Source organism: Orycteropus afer, unplaced genomic scaffold (genome assembly GCF_000298275.1).
Source record: "Orycteropus afer afer isolate SDZICR_OR568_19922 unplaced genomic scaffold, OryAfe1.0 scaffold00036, whole genome shotgun sequence".
In the NCBI taxonomy this organism is placed as follows: Eukaryota; Metazoa; Chordata; class Mammalia; order Tubulidentata; family Orycteropodidae; genus Orycteropus; species Orycteropus afer.
In genome coordinates this window covers 16,655,680-16,670,093 of record NW_006921623.1, presented here as the reverse complement: position 1 = coordinate 16,670,093, position 14,414 = coordinate 16,655,680, and the positions used below count along the sequence as shown (strand labels likewise).

General features: G+C 37.7%; 1 protein-coding gene across 1 annotated transcript in view; it reads left to right on the top strand.

Annotated features, from left to right (window-relative positions):
- Positions 1-14,414, top strand: part of DDX10 (DEAD-box helicase 10) — a 381,553-nt gene that overhangs the window by 351,296 nt on the left and 15,843 nt on the right. Inside the window, 1 exon segment of the mRNA XM_007936575.2 lies at positions 8,427-8,569. Within this exon segment, the coding sequence (XP_007934766.2) occupies positions 8,427-8,569 (143 nt within the window).

Below are 14,414 nucleotides of genomic sequence, written 5' to 3'. Positions count from 1 at the left end.
CTTCATTATTTTTTTAAATTTGTATACTGTAAAACTCATTGGTTATGGTATTCAGTTTTATGAGTTCTGACAAGTGCATGGAGTTCTGTATCCACCACTACAAAGATACAGAGTAGTTCATCACCTCAAAAAAATTTCCTCTTGCAGCCTCTTCCCAATCTTGACTCCTGGCAATCATTAATCTGTTTTTTGTCCCTGTAAGTTGGCCTTTTTCAGAATATAATATAAAGTGAATCAGTTTGGCAACACAAAAAGTTGCCTTTGGGGCCTGACTTCTCTCACCTAGCAGAGTGCGCTTGACGTTCATCCATGATGGTATATATATTACCCTCTTCTTATCATTGTATCCTTTTTGTTATTAATAGCCTTTTTAGTATTCCGTTCATCAGACTTTTGATGGAAGAAATTCTAGTTATGTACTACCTGGTTACAAAGCCATACTTTTTATTTAGGCTTGAGCTACCACTCCCAAATACTGTGGTTCATTCTAATAGTGATGCTTTTCACTTTGTATATTCTTCATCATTTTTATAGAGTCAATTATATTCTCTTTTGTATATAGTCTTTTACATTTTCATACTATCAATTCATTGCCTCCTAGAAAGAATTAAATTTATTTCCTGTTTGTTCCATGTCAGAATTAGATTTGGAGAAAACAAGGGTATTTAAGAAGGGTGGTGGTGTTGTTATGTGTCGTCGAGTCGGACCCCACTCATAGCAACTCCTCCTTGGGTTTCCAAGGCAGTATCTCTATGGAAGTAGATTGCCCAACCTTCCTTCCAAGGAGTGGTTGGTGTGTTTGAACCACTAGTCTGGTTAACAGTCAAGTGCCTTAGGTGCTGTGCTACCAGAACTCCTTTAAGAAGGGTGTTGTTGTTGTTGTGTGCCATTGAGTCGGACCCAACTCATAGCGACCCCTCCTTGGGTTTCCGAGGCAGTATCACTATGGAAGTAGATTGCCCCATCTTCCTTCCTAGGAGTGGCTGGTGGGTTTGAACCGCCAGCCTTCTGGTTAGCAGTCAAGTGCCTTAGCCACTATGCTGAAGGGTACGCCCACCAAATTACTGATAATGTTTTTTCCTCAGGTTGTACTGCTTTGTTAATGATGGTGCTAAACATTAGTGTTAGACTCTTTCATGTTCATTTCTGACTTAATGGTACCAACAATTTTGATTGGTGGATGCCATTATTCAGTTTACACAGATAAGGAAACTGAAGCTTCCCGAGTTTAGTTGCTGTGGAGTCGATTCAACTAAAGTGACCCCTCCTTGGGTTTCCGAGGCAGTATCTCCACAGAAAGTAGATTGCTCAGTCTTCCTTCCAAGGAGTGGCTGGTGGGTTTGAACCCCCAGCCTTCTGGTTAGCAGTCAGATGCTTTAGAGACTACACCACCAGAGCTCCCAGTATCATAGAGGCAATCAAATCAAGGTCTTGTGACTCATCTCCTATTATTAAAGTGCTTATTATTATGAGAAGAATGTCAAACTGGACTTGCAAGTTTTATTTAATAACTGTAATTTTCTTCTGGAGGGAAAAGAATGAGAAACAAAGATGTTCAATAATGGTATGTACCCATTATTTAATAGAGTATTATGAAATTCTAGCATTGTAACTATTATATAAGGTTCTGTGAGGTATTCATATAACAAGTAGGCAAGTGAGTAAGCAATTTAAGAAGTAGAATTAATTTTGTGCAAGGCAATTTTAGAATAAATTTTATTTTACTAAAGCATTATTAAAAGGAGCTGTGGGGGTATAGTGCCAAAAGCACTTGATTGATAACCGGAAGGTTGGTGGTTCAAACCCACCAGCAGCTCTGCAGAAGGGAGATGGGGTAGTCTACTCCTGTAAAGACCTACCACCTTGGAAACCCAGTGGGGGTTGCTATGAGTTGGAATCAACTAGATGGCAGTGAGTTTTTTTAAGGCTTAGTAAAGTTAAAATGCTAAATCAGAGTCCCCCACTGGCATCTTCTTTCGTAATAGTGTTCAACATATAGTGTGCAGTCAATAGTTGTTGAGTGAATATTACAAATTCTGAAGATCCTCCCAAACTTAGGGTTTATTATTTGGGCCTTTGAATATTTGTATGTCAGCCCTTTGCCTGCCTTCCATAATTACAGTTACTTCATGTATTATTTATATCTCCTCATCACGGTCTTTCAATGAGATATTCTGATTGTTTGGGAATGTTCAAAACAAAATGTGATGATACTGAGTGAAATTCTAGTAAGTTTTACTAGGTTTTAGAGACAGATTCTGTAAACAACTGGCCTTTGCTTGAATTCTCCTACTTTTTTCCTCTAGATATTGCTTTCATCACTCCTCAACATCCTGCATTCCCTTTTTTATTCTTGTATCTCTGTTGATTAGGTGACTAGAGCTAAATTTCTTCTCATTTGCTATGTTGATTTTATATATTAATGCTGGGTGTAAGGAAGGATAGAGATATTTCTAATCAAGATCCTCATGGGTGTAGAATCCAGAGCACTTGATCAAAGTTGGGGTTTCAAGTCCAGTTCAGCCACTACTTACAAGTGGTATACCAAATACACATTTTAAAAAACCAAAAACCAAACTCACTGCATCAAGTCAATTCTGACTCATAGCAGCCCCATTTGGTTTCTGAGGCAGTAAATCTTCACAGAAGTAGATTGTCCAGTCTTCTTTCCATGGAGTGGGTGGTAGGTTTGAACCACCAACCTTCTGGTTAGCAGTCAGATACCTTCAGCACTATGCAACCAGAACTCCTTAAATACACATTTTTGGGTAGTTGCTATAAAGAGCCAGGTATTAAAACTAGTATTACGCTAAAGCCCAACATCACCATCACAGAGTAAATTTTGGTGAGACAGAAATAAGCTGAATTTTTTAAAAATATTTTTATTGCTGTTATAGAATTACATTGTTGAGAAACAATAATTACATTATTTGAAACCATAATTACATTATTATTAAAATACAGAGGGGTCAGATCATTAAAGTTTGACATTATGGTGTAGGGCCATTGATTTCTCAACATGATGTTAGCTGCTTTTTTTGCTCACTGTTTTGCATATTTTCTGTCTTTTAATCAACACATCCAATAATGTCACCAAGTGTTTTGTGCTCATAATTCAGGGAAAAAAAGTTTCCTGTAATTTCTTCTATAAGTAACTTTGTTGAGGATGTATAGCTTGAGTAAATCTCAAAGATCAATCCATCTTCCACTGTTGAAGATTGTTGGCTGTCTGTAAGAATCATTACCTCAGCATTTTTATTTTAAATTTTAAAGCTATGAAGAATCATCTTCTCAACACATCTTTAGAAAATTGTTTTGAAGTTTGATTTAACTGAAAAAGCAAATGTTATGTATGTGGTGAAATGTACACAACAAAATATATAGCAAATCAGGAATTTCTACATGTAAATATAATACATAAAGCTTATTTTGTTTATTTTTGTGAATGCTGTCTAGTATATGGGAAGGTAATAGGGATAATTCTCTGTATTTAGACGTTGAATTGATTTTTCTCACTAATAATCACTAACTGACCAACAAGTATGTCGAAAGCAACAAATAAATCAGGAAAATTTTAAAGAAAATCAAGTATCAAGTTTCTAAGAAATTAAATATTTCTTTGCACTTTCTGTGCGATTTATGTTTAATGTCAGATAACAGACATTTATCGTGTACTTTTCTAAATTCTGAGGAAATTAAAATGAACAGCTCATTATTACCTATCATACTTTGTTCTTGGTTAAAGTAGAGGGTCATTGAAGTGCAAAAGAGGAAGACCCTCAATGAAGTGCATTGACAAAATAGCTGCAACAGTGGGCTCAAACTCAGCAGCAATTGTGAGGTTGGTGCAGGACCAGGAAGCATTTTATCCTTTTGTACATAAGGTCACTGTGAGCTGGAAGCGACTTGATAGCACTTAAGAACAACAGCATCATATTTTGAGTTCTCACTACGTGCAGGGCACTCTGCCAAGAGCTTTGCCTATAGTATTTCATCCTCAAAGTAATGCTCTGAATCTAGTGCTATTGCTATCCCCCTTTTGCAGGTGAGGTAGCTGAACAGCAGAGAGGTAAGTATCTGGTCCATGGTCACCCTAATAGAAAGTGGTATATAGCCAGGATTCAAACCCATGCTAACTAATTCTCAAGTAGAGGTGGAGACATACAAGGTAGCATGTTGTTGTTGTTATGTGCCATCAAGTCGGACCTGACTCATAGCGACCCCTCCTTGGGTTTCCGAGGCAGTATCACTATGGAAGTAGATTGCCCAACCTTCCTTCCGAGGAGAGGCTGGTGGACAAGGTAGCATAGCACCCGCTTATAAAGAATATGCTTGATTCTGAGGAAATAGTGTACAAGCTGCAAATCCAAAGCATGAATGGTAAAAGTGACAGATGCACAGTGTTGTTGGAGGCCTAGGGTAGGTCCAGGTTTGTGTGGCCTTGTTTAAGTTACATAGTCATCTAAATCGTAGTTTCTTAATTTTGAAAATAACAGTAGTTCTTTTTTTTCTTCATAGGATTTTAAGATCAAGTAAAATAATGTATATCAAAGCACTTCATAAATTTGTTATAGGAAAATGCCAGTTCTTACCTATATTTCTTTCCATCATCAAAGCCAAAAACAAAATAAAAGCTAGTTGGGTAACATAATTTCTTTTTGAATATTTTCAACTGTCCTACTTATAATTGAGTGCTCCAAATAACTGTTTTAGGAAAAGCCATTCCTATTTTAGGTGAAATATTTTCCTCAGAAGTTTTGAAACTATGTATCAGGAACATCCAGTTCATAGATGTGACCTGGATCTCTTTATGTGTATGAACTACTTTTTTTTTTTTTTTCTTGAAGGCATTACAGAGAGGTACATGGGTATGTGTGATGGTAATGGGTATTTGTTTTGTTTTGAGTGGGCCAGGAAGGATAGAGGGAGATTGGGGAGAGATTAGTCAGAGAAAGTGTTCACAACTTTCAACCTGAAATATAGAGAAAGAAGCATAATGATAGCCAGGATCTATAATCTCATTACCTAGGAGAATGGGGCTACTCAAAGCTGAGGGAGCAGAGTTTATCCCAGTGAGCCTGGAAAATGGAATTGAAACCGAAGGCCAGGAGGCCTCCACCTAGAATACAGAGGGGCATGGCCAAAACCCAGAGTCTAGAGGGCAGGGTCATTGTCTAGATGGTCTCAAAGAACAGAAGATTATTTTCAAGCCTTGGTAGCTAATGTAAATTTTCTGCTAGCTTTGGCACTTGCTGGGTGCCTGTTAGCCCTTCTTTCCCTCCAATTTCTCTCTTTGGTAGTGGAAATGTGTACCTCGTGCCTGTCCCACCATTGTGCTTTGGAAACAGATAACTTGTGGTTTAGATTTCACAGATTCACAGATGAAGAGGAACTTTGCCTCAGGTTGGAATATGCCTAAAGTCTCACTCATACTGATTTAGAATGATTAAGAAGATGAGATTTGGAACTTGGAGTTGATAAGACTTTTGTGATGATGTGGAGTGAATGTGTTTTATATGTGGCAAGGACATGGATTTTTGAGGGCTAAAGGGTGGAATGTTATGAATTGCATTATGGCCCCAAAAATATGTGTTATAAATTCTAGTATTACCTAAGGCATTTGACTGCTAACCAGAAGGCTAGCAGTTCAAACCCACCAGCCACTCCTTGGAGGGAAGATTGGGCAATCTACTTCTGTAGAGATGCCACCTTGGAAAGCCAAGGAAGTGTTGCTGTGAGTTGGGACTGACTCAACAGCGGTGAGTTTGGTTTGGTTTTCGGTTTTATGTTTATAATCCGATTTGGGAATGGTTGTCTTTGTTATGTTAATGAGGTAGGATTAGTGTATCATGAATCAGTGTCTCTTGAGATATATAAAAGATTAAACAATTGAGCAGAATAGATTTGGGGGAAGAGAGATGCCAAGCTACATGAAAATTGCCCAGGGACGGGAGCTAAAAGAGACAAGGACCTTCCTCCAGAGCCAACAGAGACAGAAAGTTCTTCCTTCCACTAGAGCCAGAACCCTGAATTTGGTAGCATAGTGGCTAAGGCATTTGACTGCTAACCAGAAGGCTGGCGGTTCAAACCCACCAGCCACTCCTCGGAAGGAAGGTTGGGCAATCCTACTTCCGTAGTGATACTGCCTCGGAAACCCAAGGAGGGGTCGCTATGAGTCAGGGCTGACTCCACGGCACATAACAACAACAACAACAAGCCTCCTAAATTAGGAGAATATAATCCATTTGTTAAAGGATATTATTTGTGATATTTCTGCTTCAGCAGCGCTAAATAACTTACTCTTCAAAATCCCTTAAGTCCTGATCTGTTGATTCCCCTTCTTTATAATCTATGAGCTGTTCCACATGGGCGGTAGCTAGTTCTAAATCAAGCATTCTTGCCATATGGACAATTTTACCACCACTCTCTTCCATATATTATCCTGATCAATGCTTGGAGTGTATTCACATAACTCAGCAATTCTTTCCTTATCTACTGCATACATTTTCCCACAACTTCCTCCCAGGAAGATATACTAACAGTAAAATGTACCCCCCCAAAAAAATGTTTCTAAGTGCAGTTTGTCATAACTTGAATAATTCATAGGTTAGGTAGGGACTGCCTTTTTATATTACAGCTTCAAATTCCATATTGCAGCTTCTTTTACAGTATCAATGGAGGAAAACTGCAACTATCTGAAAAGGCTGTTGAGTTAATCCTTTTCTTTCCCAACTACTTATCTCTGAGATTTTCTTCATAGACTTTACCCAGAAAAACATATTTCAATGGATTCAGTGCAGAAGCAGATCTGAGAATCCAGCTATCTTCTACTAAGCCAGTCATTAAAGAGACTTGCAAATATATAAAACAGTGTCCTTTTGTTTTATAACTATAGCTATTTTCTATAAAATTATGCTATTTCTTTTCATATATATTGAGTTTCTTATTGTGATTTTTATTGAGTTAATAAATGTTTTACATGTTTTTTCAAAATTTTTTTCATTTTAATTTCTAATACAGTAAATGTAAATAGATAAAATCCATATAAGCAAAAGCTCTTCAGTGTACTCCATGATTTTTAAGAATGTGAAGATACCCTGAGATCCAAAAATTTGAGAAACAAACTCAGACAGCAGATTCATTTGAGAACATTACACTGGAAAATTGGAAATCTCTTGTAGCCCAGAAGATTTGTGTTCTTAAATATATGTTATCTTTGATTATTTTCAACCAGATGACACATATGCTGTCAAGTGCATTTCTTAATGCTTCGAATGGCAGCACCCCCTTCCCCACTTTGATACTTTTTCTAGGCCTTTTATTTTCACCAGAGAGCTTTACTAAGAAAATAATAAGGGACTAATCTGTGTTTTCTCTACTTCTTCCTCCCTTTGCCATGTTCAGATATTATCAAAGGAGAGCTGTTCAAAAGGTGTTAGGGGACTTCTATTGTGGTCTGCACAGTCAATTTCTGTGTTATACTCAGTTATTATTCAGTTTCTGGAAAAGAGCATTAAACATTTGAAATCAAAGAGTCATTGAAGTTTAGCTCACATGGTGTGAGAAGAAGAATTGAAAAGGTGATAACTAAGAAATTCATCTAGATTTATTTTTCTCAATCTCGTTAATGATAGTCTATTAAATACGTAGAGTTTCTTATCTACTAGGTGACATAACTGATGTACCTGAAATGAATTTGTTATAGGGATGTTCACTGAATAAATGTATAGTAAGTTTATTTTAACACTACATTATTGGGTGTTCTGACAAAAGTAAATAAATAAATTAACCACCAAAAAACAACTCCTACCTACTTGTTTGCATGAAATTGTATCAATCCCAATGTCTTCTGTGCACTCCCTTCCCTTTATCACTCTTTCTTCCCTTCAGTGTTCCTTTCTTTTTCCCAGTCTTCCTACTTGCATTTAAACCCTTCTTATATATGAGCTTGTAGAAAGCTGATGGCTTTCTAAGACTTAGACTTATGTGGTGATAAAATAATCAAACAAATGTTACTACACTCTCTCTTCAGGCGTTCTATATTTTCAGGTAGTAATTTTGGTAGTTTTGAAGCTTATGTGTGTGTGGATGGGAACACTAAGACAAATTTGTTTTATATTTTATTTCTTTGAATTACACGAGAGTATTAAAATTGGCAATCTTTCCCTGTATTGAGTTTAAGGGACTTAATAGTGATTTACTTTCTGAATCACATTTTATTTCATTTCATTTTTGAAATGACATAGATTTTTCTTTCTTTTTGCAAATGGTTGTGTAGTTTTGAAAGTCACTTAGAGGATTTTACCAGAATAGAAGCCTTCTAATTTGAGGATCCCTATTAGAGGGCTGTATATTTGGCCTAGAAATAAGACCTCGTTACTCATTAGCTGACTTCTTAAAACACAATTTTATTTGTGTATTCTTAGGCCAGAGATGAAGAGGAAGCCTTTCTGGATTGGAGTGATGATGATGATGATGATGAAGGATTTGATCCCAGCACACTTCCAGATCCTGATAAGTACAGAAGCTCTGAAGATTCAGATAGTGAAGACACTGAAAATAAAATTAGGTACGTTTTTACCGTTGGGAGCATTAATTATGTGGGAGGGACCTCTTTTGATAAATCCAAAAGTCATCACTAAAAATACTACTCTGATTTTTTACCTCTACTAATATATTAGAAAATCTTGCTGCTGTCCCTTTCTTATTCTACCTGTATGTCATTCTAAAAATGCCATGTGGTCTTCTGATCATTTTATAGGCCTTCTTATTGTTTCTGTAATCCCTATGAAATGTTGTGTTGTTGTTTTTATGTGCTGTTGAGTTGATTCCAGCTAATAGTGACAGAGTAGAACTGTCTCATGAGGTTGTGTAAGCTGTAATCTTTATGGAGGAGCCCTTTGGTGTGATGGTTAAAGCACTCACCTGCTAACCATAAGGTTGATGGTTCAAGCTACCAGCTGTTCCATAGAAGAAATATGTGGTAATCTGCTTTCATAAAGATTTCCAGCCTTGGAAACTCTATAGGGCAGTTCTACTCTGTCCTATAGGGTTATTACTAAGAGTCAGAATCGATGCAATGACAGTGAGTTTTGGTAATCTTTACAGGAGGAAATCTCTAGCTCTTTTCTCCCGTGGAGCAGCTGGTGGGTTTGAACTGCCAACCTTTCATTTGGCAGCCTTGCACTTAACCATTATACCACTGGGGCTCTTTTATGTGTGTTATGGTTAAGGTTATGTGCCATCTTGGCTAGGCCATGGTTTGGCGGTTATGTAATAATATAGTTTGGCAGTTATATAATGATATAATTTGACAGTTATGTAATCCTCCATTTTGTGGTGTAATATAATAATAACCTTCATGATGTGATCAGACTGTAATTTGTAAGGGGAGTTTCCTTAGGGTTGTGGCCTGCATGTAATATGTATGGACATTCTGGCAAAGCTCACTGGTTTTGCTTGCTCTGGAATCTGCATCCAACTTGTCATCATCTGACCTCTGGTTCTTGGGACTTGAGCCATCAGCTTGTATTCTTACCTGCCAATCTCAGGATTTGGCAGCCTCTGCAGACAGTGTACCAGCAGCCTGACATCTTACCTGCTAATCTTGGGTTTGTTAGCCTCTGCAGCTACATAAGTCAGGATAAGCCTCCAACCTGACACCTGAACCACAGACTTGGGCCTTGGTAATCTCTACAACTGTGTGAACCATTTCCTTATGATAAATCAATGTCTGTCTGTCTGTCTGTCTCTCCCCCCACCCATCCTTTCTCTTGTTTTACTTCTCTAGAGAACACAGGCTAAGACAAAAGAGAATTAGAATGATAAAAGAATGGTGTTTTCTTGTTTTCCATATCTCCCTCTTTCTGAATACTTAAGTATTTGATGCACTAGTACATGTTTAATACAAGCAGAGGCAGGATTTTATTTTGATTCACTATCAAAGGACTCTATTGAGAATATTAAAAGATTGCATCTGAATTTTAAACAAAACAATTATGCTTTCACATTCTTTGATATTTATATATATACATATATTATATATCTGGGAGCTCTGGTAGCATAGTGTCTAAGGCACTTGACCGCTAACCAGAAGGCAGGCGGTTCAAACCCACCAGCCACTCCTCGGAAGGAAGGTTGGGCAATCCTACTTCCGTAGTGATACTGCCTCGGAAACCCAAGGAGGGGTCGCTATGAGTCGGGGCCGACTCGATGGCAAACAACAACAACAACAATATATATATCTATATATATAATATGTATATATTTGTGTACATACATAGATATATGTATAATAATGGAGAACTTCTATATAACTAGCCCTTGACAAATTCACTCCTTTTAAATTTGTTCTTTTTTTTTTTCAATGTGGACTGTTTGATACCATGCCAAAAAGATGAAATGTGATGAATTGAGTAATAGTATGACCTGCTCAGCATGTTTTCAGAGTGTTGTGTTACATTACATGAAGAGTCTATTGATTTATAAGTTGAAAACACTAGACTTCATGAGCATTCTGAATCAGTGAACATACTTAGGCAGAAGGGAGGTATCAATGATAGGTGCAGGGATGATTGAAGGGAAGAAGACACTTGATCATTCAATTACTAGAGTAAGGAATTCCGAGTTTAAGAATGGGCCACAGAGAGCTATACTGTGTTCTTAAACGTCCTGAAAAGATTTCAAGAAGGTTATCCCCTTAGGATGAAATGTTATAGAGAGGCCTAGAGACCAATTCAGAATTATTCTCCATTTTAATTTTGTGTCCAGGTACACAGAATTATTTTATGATACAAAAAATTCACTAATCCAAGATGCTGTCTTTCCAAGTAATGCCAGAAACTTTGAGTCATTTGCTAACGGGCAAGTAGGTAGTGAGTATATTAGCTTTACTACCACATAAGGCACCACAACATAAACATAAGGATTTAGGAAAATATGTAAGTATTTCTTAAAAGTTAAATGTAATACAGGTTCAGAGCATATTCCTAATCTTTAGAAATTGAATTCTAAGAGTAAATACACCATAGTGTAGGTGGATAGATTGCATAAACATTTTACACTTCACTGCTAACTTAAAGGTTGGCAGTTTGAACCCATCCAGCAGCACTGTGTTAAGAAAGGCTTGACAGTCTGCTTTCATTAAGATTGCAGCCAAGAAAACCCTGTGGAACAGTTCTCCTCTCTTGACCACTGGGTAGCCATGTAGCCGTGAGTTGAATCGACTTAATGGCAACGGGTTGGTTGGTTTTTACTTTAAAAATTTGCTTGGTGCCCATGTTAGAGACCTAAATGAACTATTGATGTGGTCAAATTTGCTGCCTCTAATATACTTATATAAATCTCTCTCTCTTATGCTGGTTTACAGGATCTGTGTTTCAGTAGGTGTGATTTGACTTAATATATATAACTTTATAACATTAACTTCCAAATGTTTTTATATAATTTGATTCCTTGGAGGGAATAGTGATTAGTTCTTCTGCTTTTTTTTTTTTTTTAACTTTTATTGTAATCTGGGTGAAAGTTTACAGAGGAAATTAGTTTTCCATTCAGCAATTTATACACGTTTTGTTTCATGGCGTTGGTTGCAATCCCCTCAGTGTTACATCATTCTTCCTCTGGATTCCCTGTTTCCATCTGCCTTTTTCCTGCCCATCCCTGCCTTGTGAGCTTTGTTTTTTGGCAAATGCTGCCTTTTTGGGCTCGAATGGTTGATTGTACTGAGGAGTACATTCTTCCCTGGTGTTATTAGTCACTCTGTGGGACTATCTATTGTTTGGCTCAAGAAGCATTAATTGGTTCTTAACATTTATTATGCAGCCATATTTTGCATATCTCTCTAACATATTTTTAAAAGATAGGGCCAGCCTTTGAACCCTTTGCTTGGATGTCATACACTCTTCTGCATCTGACTTATTCCTAACATTTTTAATTGTAGTTTCTAAGTCATCCTTAATCTGTGTACAACAGACATTCCATTTCATTCATCTGGCATTTCTTACCCTCCTAGTAACATTTCCCTGCTACCACCTTGTTAATGTGACTTGTTACTAATAGCTTCATGTATTTCATCTTCTTGATTAGCCTGTAAATATTTTATAGGTACAAATTGTGTCTTTACAGTTTTTTTGTGTACCAACACTTCTAGCTCCAGCCTTTACCCCTACTCCCAACATTTATGTGATGTACTACAGAAGGTCCTGAATTGTTTTAATTGATTAATTGATTGATAAAGGAAAGTTATAAGAGAAAAGCATAATTATAAGCACCTATGAAATTGATCCCAGTAGCTTAAATGATACAAGAGATGACAGCATAGATGTTTGGATAGTTGGAGGAAGCCAAGTTCAATAGTATAATAGTGATAAACAAGAAGGTAGAAATACTTGAGAGATACCCAAATAGCTTAACTCTAAGGAGCTCTGGTAGCATACTGCCTAAGGCACTTGACTGTTAACCAGAAGGCTGGCGGTTCAAACCCACCAGCCACTCCTCGGAAGGAAGGTTGGGCAATCCTACTTCCGTAGTGATACTGCCTTGGAAACCCAAGGAGGGGTCACTATGAGTCGGGGCTGACTCGATGGCAAATAACAACAACAACAACAACAAGAGTTCAGGTGGAAAATATCTAAGAATTAAATGAAAATTATATAGTTTTAATTTCAGGGATTAGTTTAGATTGAAAACAATTGGTCAATTCTTCCTCAGGTGAAGAAAATATATCTAATATGAGCTTCTCCTGTGATCCCAGACCCAAAAACTAACCTACCAATTCATACCAAATGTAATAGGTAAGGTTGTATGTCAGCTTGGCTGGGCTATGGTTTTGGGTGGCTGGGCAGCTAGATGTAAGTATTCCCCATGATGAGGTTGTAACCCCTTCATGGTAAAATCCGCTTTGAGCAGCTAGGTAGTTAGCTTTGGGGTGCAGTCAGCTTCTAGTACGTGTGGAGGAGTTTTGAGAAAGGCCTCTTGTGGGCACATTTTAGATCATGCATTTGGCTGTCTTCATACACAGTTCTTGAACTTGAATCAGTGGTCTACTGTGTTGCTTGCCAGTTTTGGGATTGTTCTTGGACTTGAACCAGTGGCCTCCATGTGCTTGTTGATCTTGGGATTGTGCTGTTCTACTTGCCGACCCTGAGTCTGTCAGCCTCAGCATCCAGCAGCTGCATGAGTCAGAAAAAGCCTCCAGCTCTAGTGGGCCTGGAACAGGAGGCGGAGCTGAAGCCCAAGGTTGAGGAGACTTCACCCAGCCCCTAGAGGTGGTAGCCTGCACTCAGACTTCTAACCTCCTAAACTGTAGGAGAATAAATTCCTATTAGTAAAACCATCCACTTGTGATATTTCTGTTATAGCAGCACTATTTCTTCCTAAGTAAAGTAAAATTATCTATTGTAAGTTTGCCCCACTTTCAGAAAGTAGAGTGTTCCTGTGAAACCTTTCATAAGCCAAAATGGCATATAGTGAAGAAATAATTACCGTTAATTTATGTCAGAGACAGTTTTGATCATGCCCAGACCCAAAAGCTAACCTACTAATTCATACCAGATAACATATAAAACCTAAAATAACACTTAACATACAGTGAAAGCAGGAATTATATAGTAAATAGATAGCCTATAAAAACTCAGAAAACCAAACTCACTGCTGTCAAGTCAATTCCAACTCAAAGCAACCCGCTTTGGGTTTCCAAGACAGTAAATCTTTATGCAAGTAGATTGCCCAGTCTTCCTTTCACAGAGTAGCTGGTAGGTTTGAACTGCCACCCTTCTGGTTAGCAGTCAAATGCCTTAGGGACTACACCACCAGAGCTCCTATGTAAAGTAGATAGCCTATATAAAGTAGAAATAATGTATGTACATGTAGTTCCTAGGGAAGGAGCTTGGTGACACCACTCTTCTACTCAGTACTCACTGCCTCTTTAACATCTCACTGCAAAATGAGTACTGAATGCTAGTTTCACTTTTCCACCTTTTTTTCCAAAAGCAATAATCCTTTTCAGATTTCTTTTGGTTAGTGAAATCAGGTACTGACGTAGATCTTTCATAAAAGCAAAGTGGTGTAAAGAGAACTTTTGAAAAGTAGATTATAGCTGTACCAAAACCAAACCAAACTAACTGCCATCTAGTCGATTACAATTCTTAGTGACCCCCTTTGGGTTTCTGAGCTGGTAGATCTTTACAGAAATAGATGACCCAGTCTTCCTTCTGTGGAGTGGCTGGTGGGTTTGAACAGCCAACCTACTGGTTAGCAGTCAAATGCCTTATACACTATGCCACCAGAGGTCCTTAAGAATAGCTGCATTGATTGGATAAGAAAACACAATCCATCCATATGCTGCCTACAAGAGACACACCTTAGAGATAATGACAAAAACAGACTAAAAATCAAAGGTTGGAAAAAGATATATC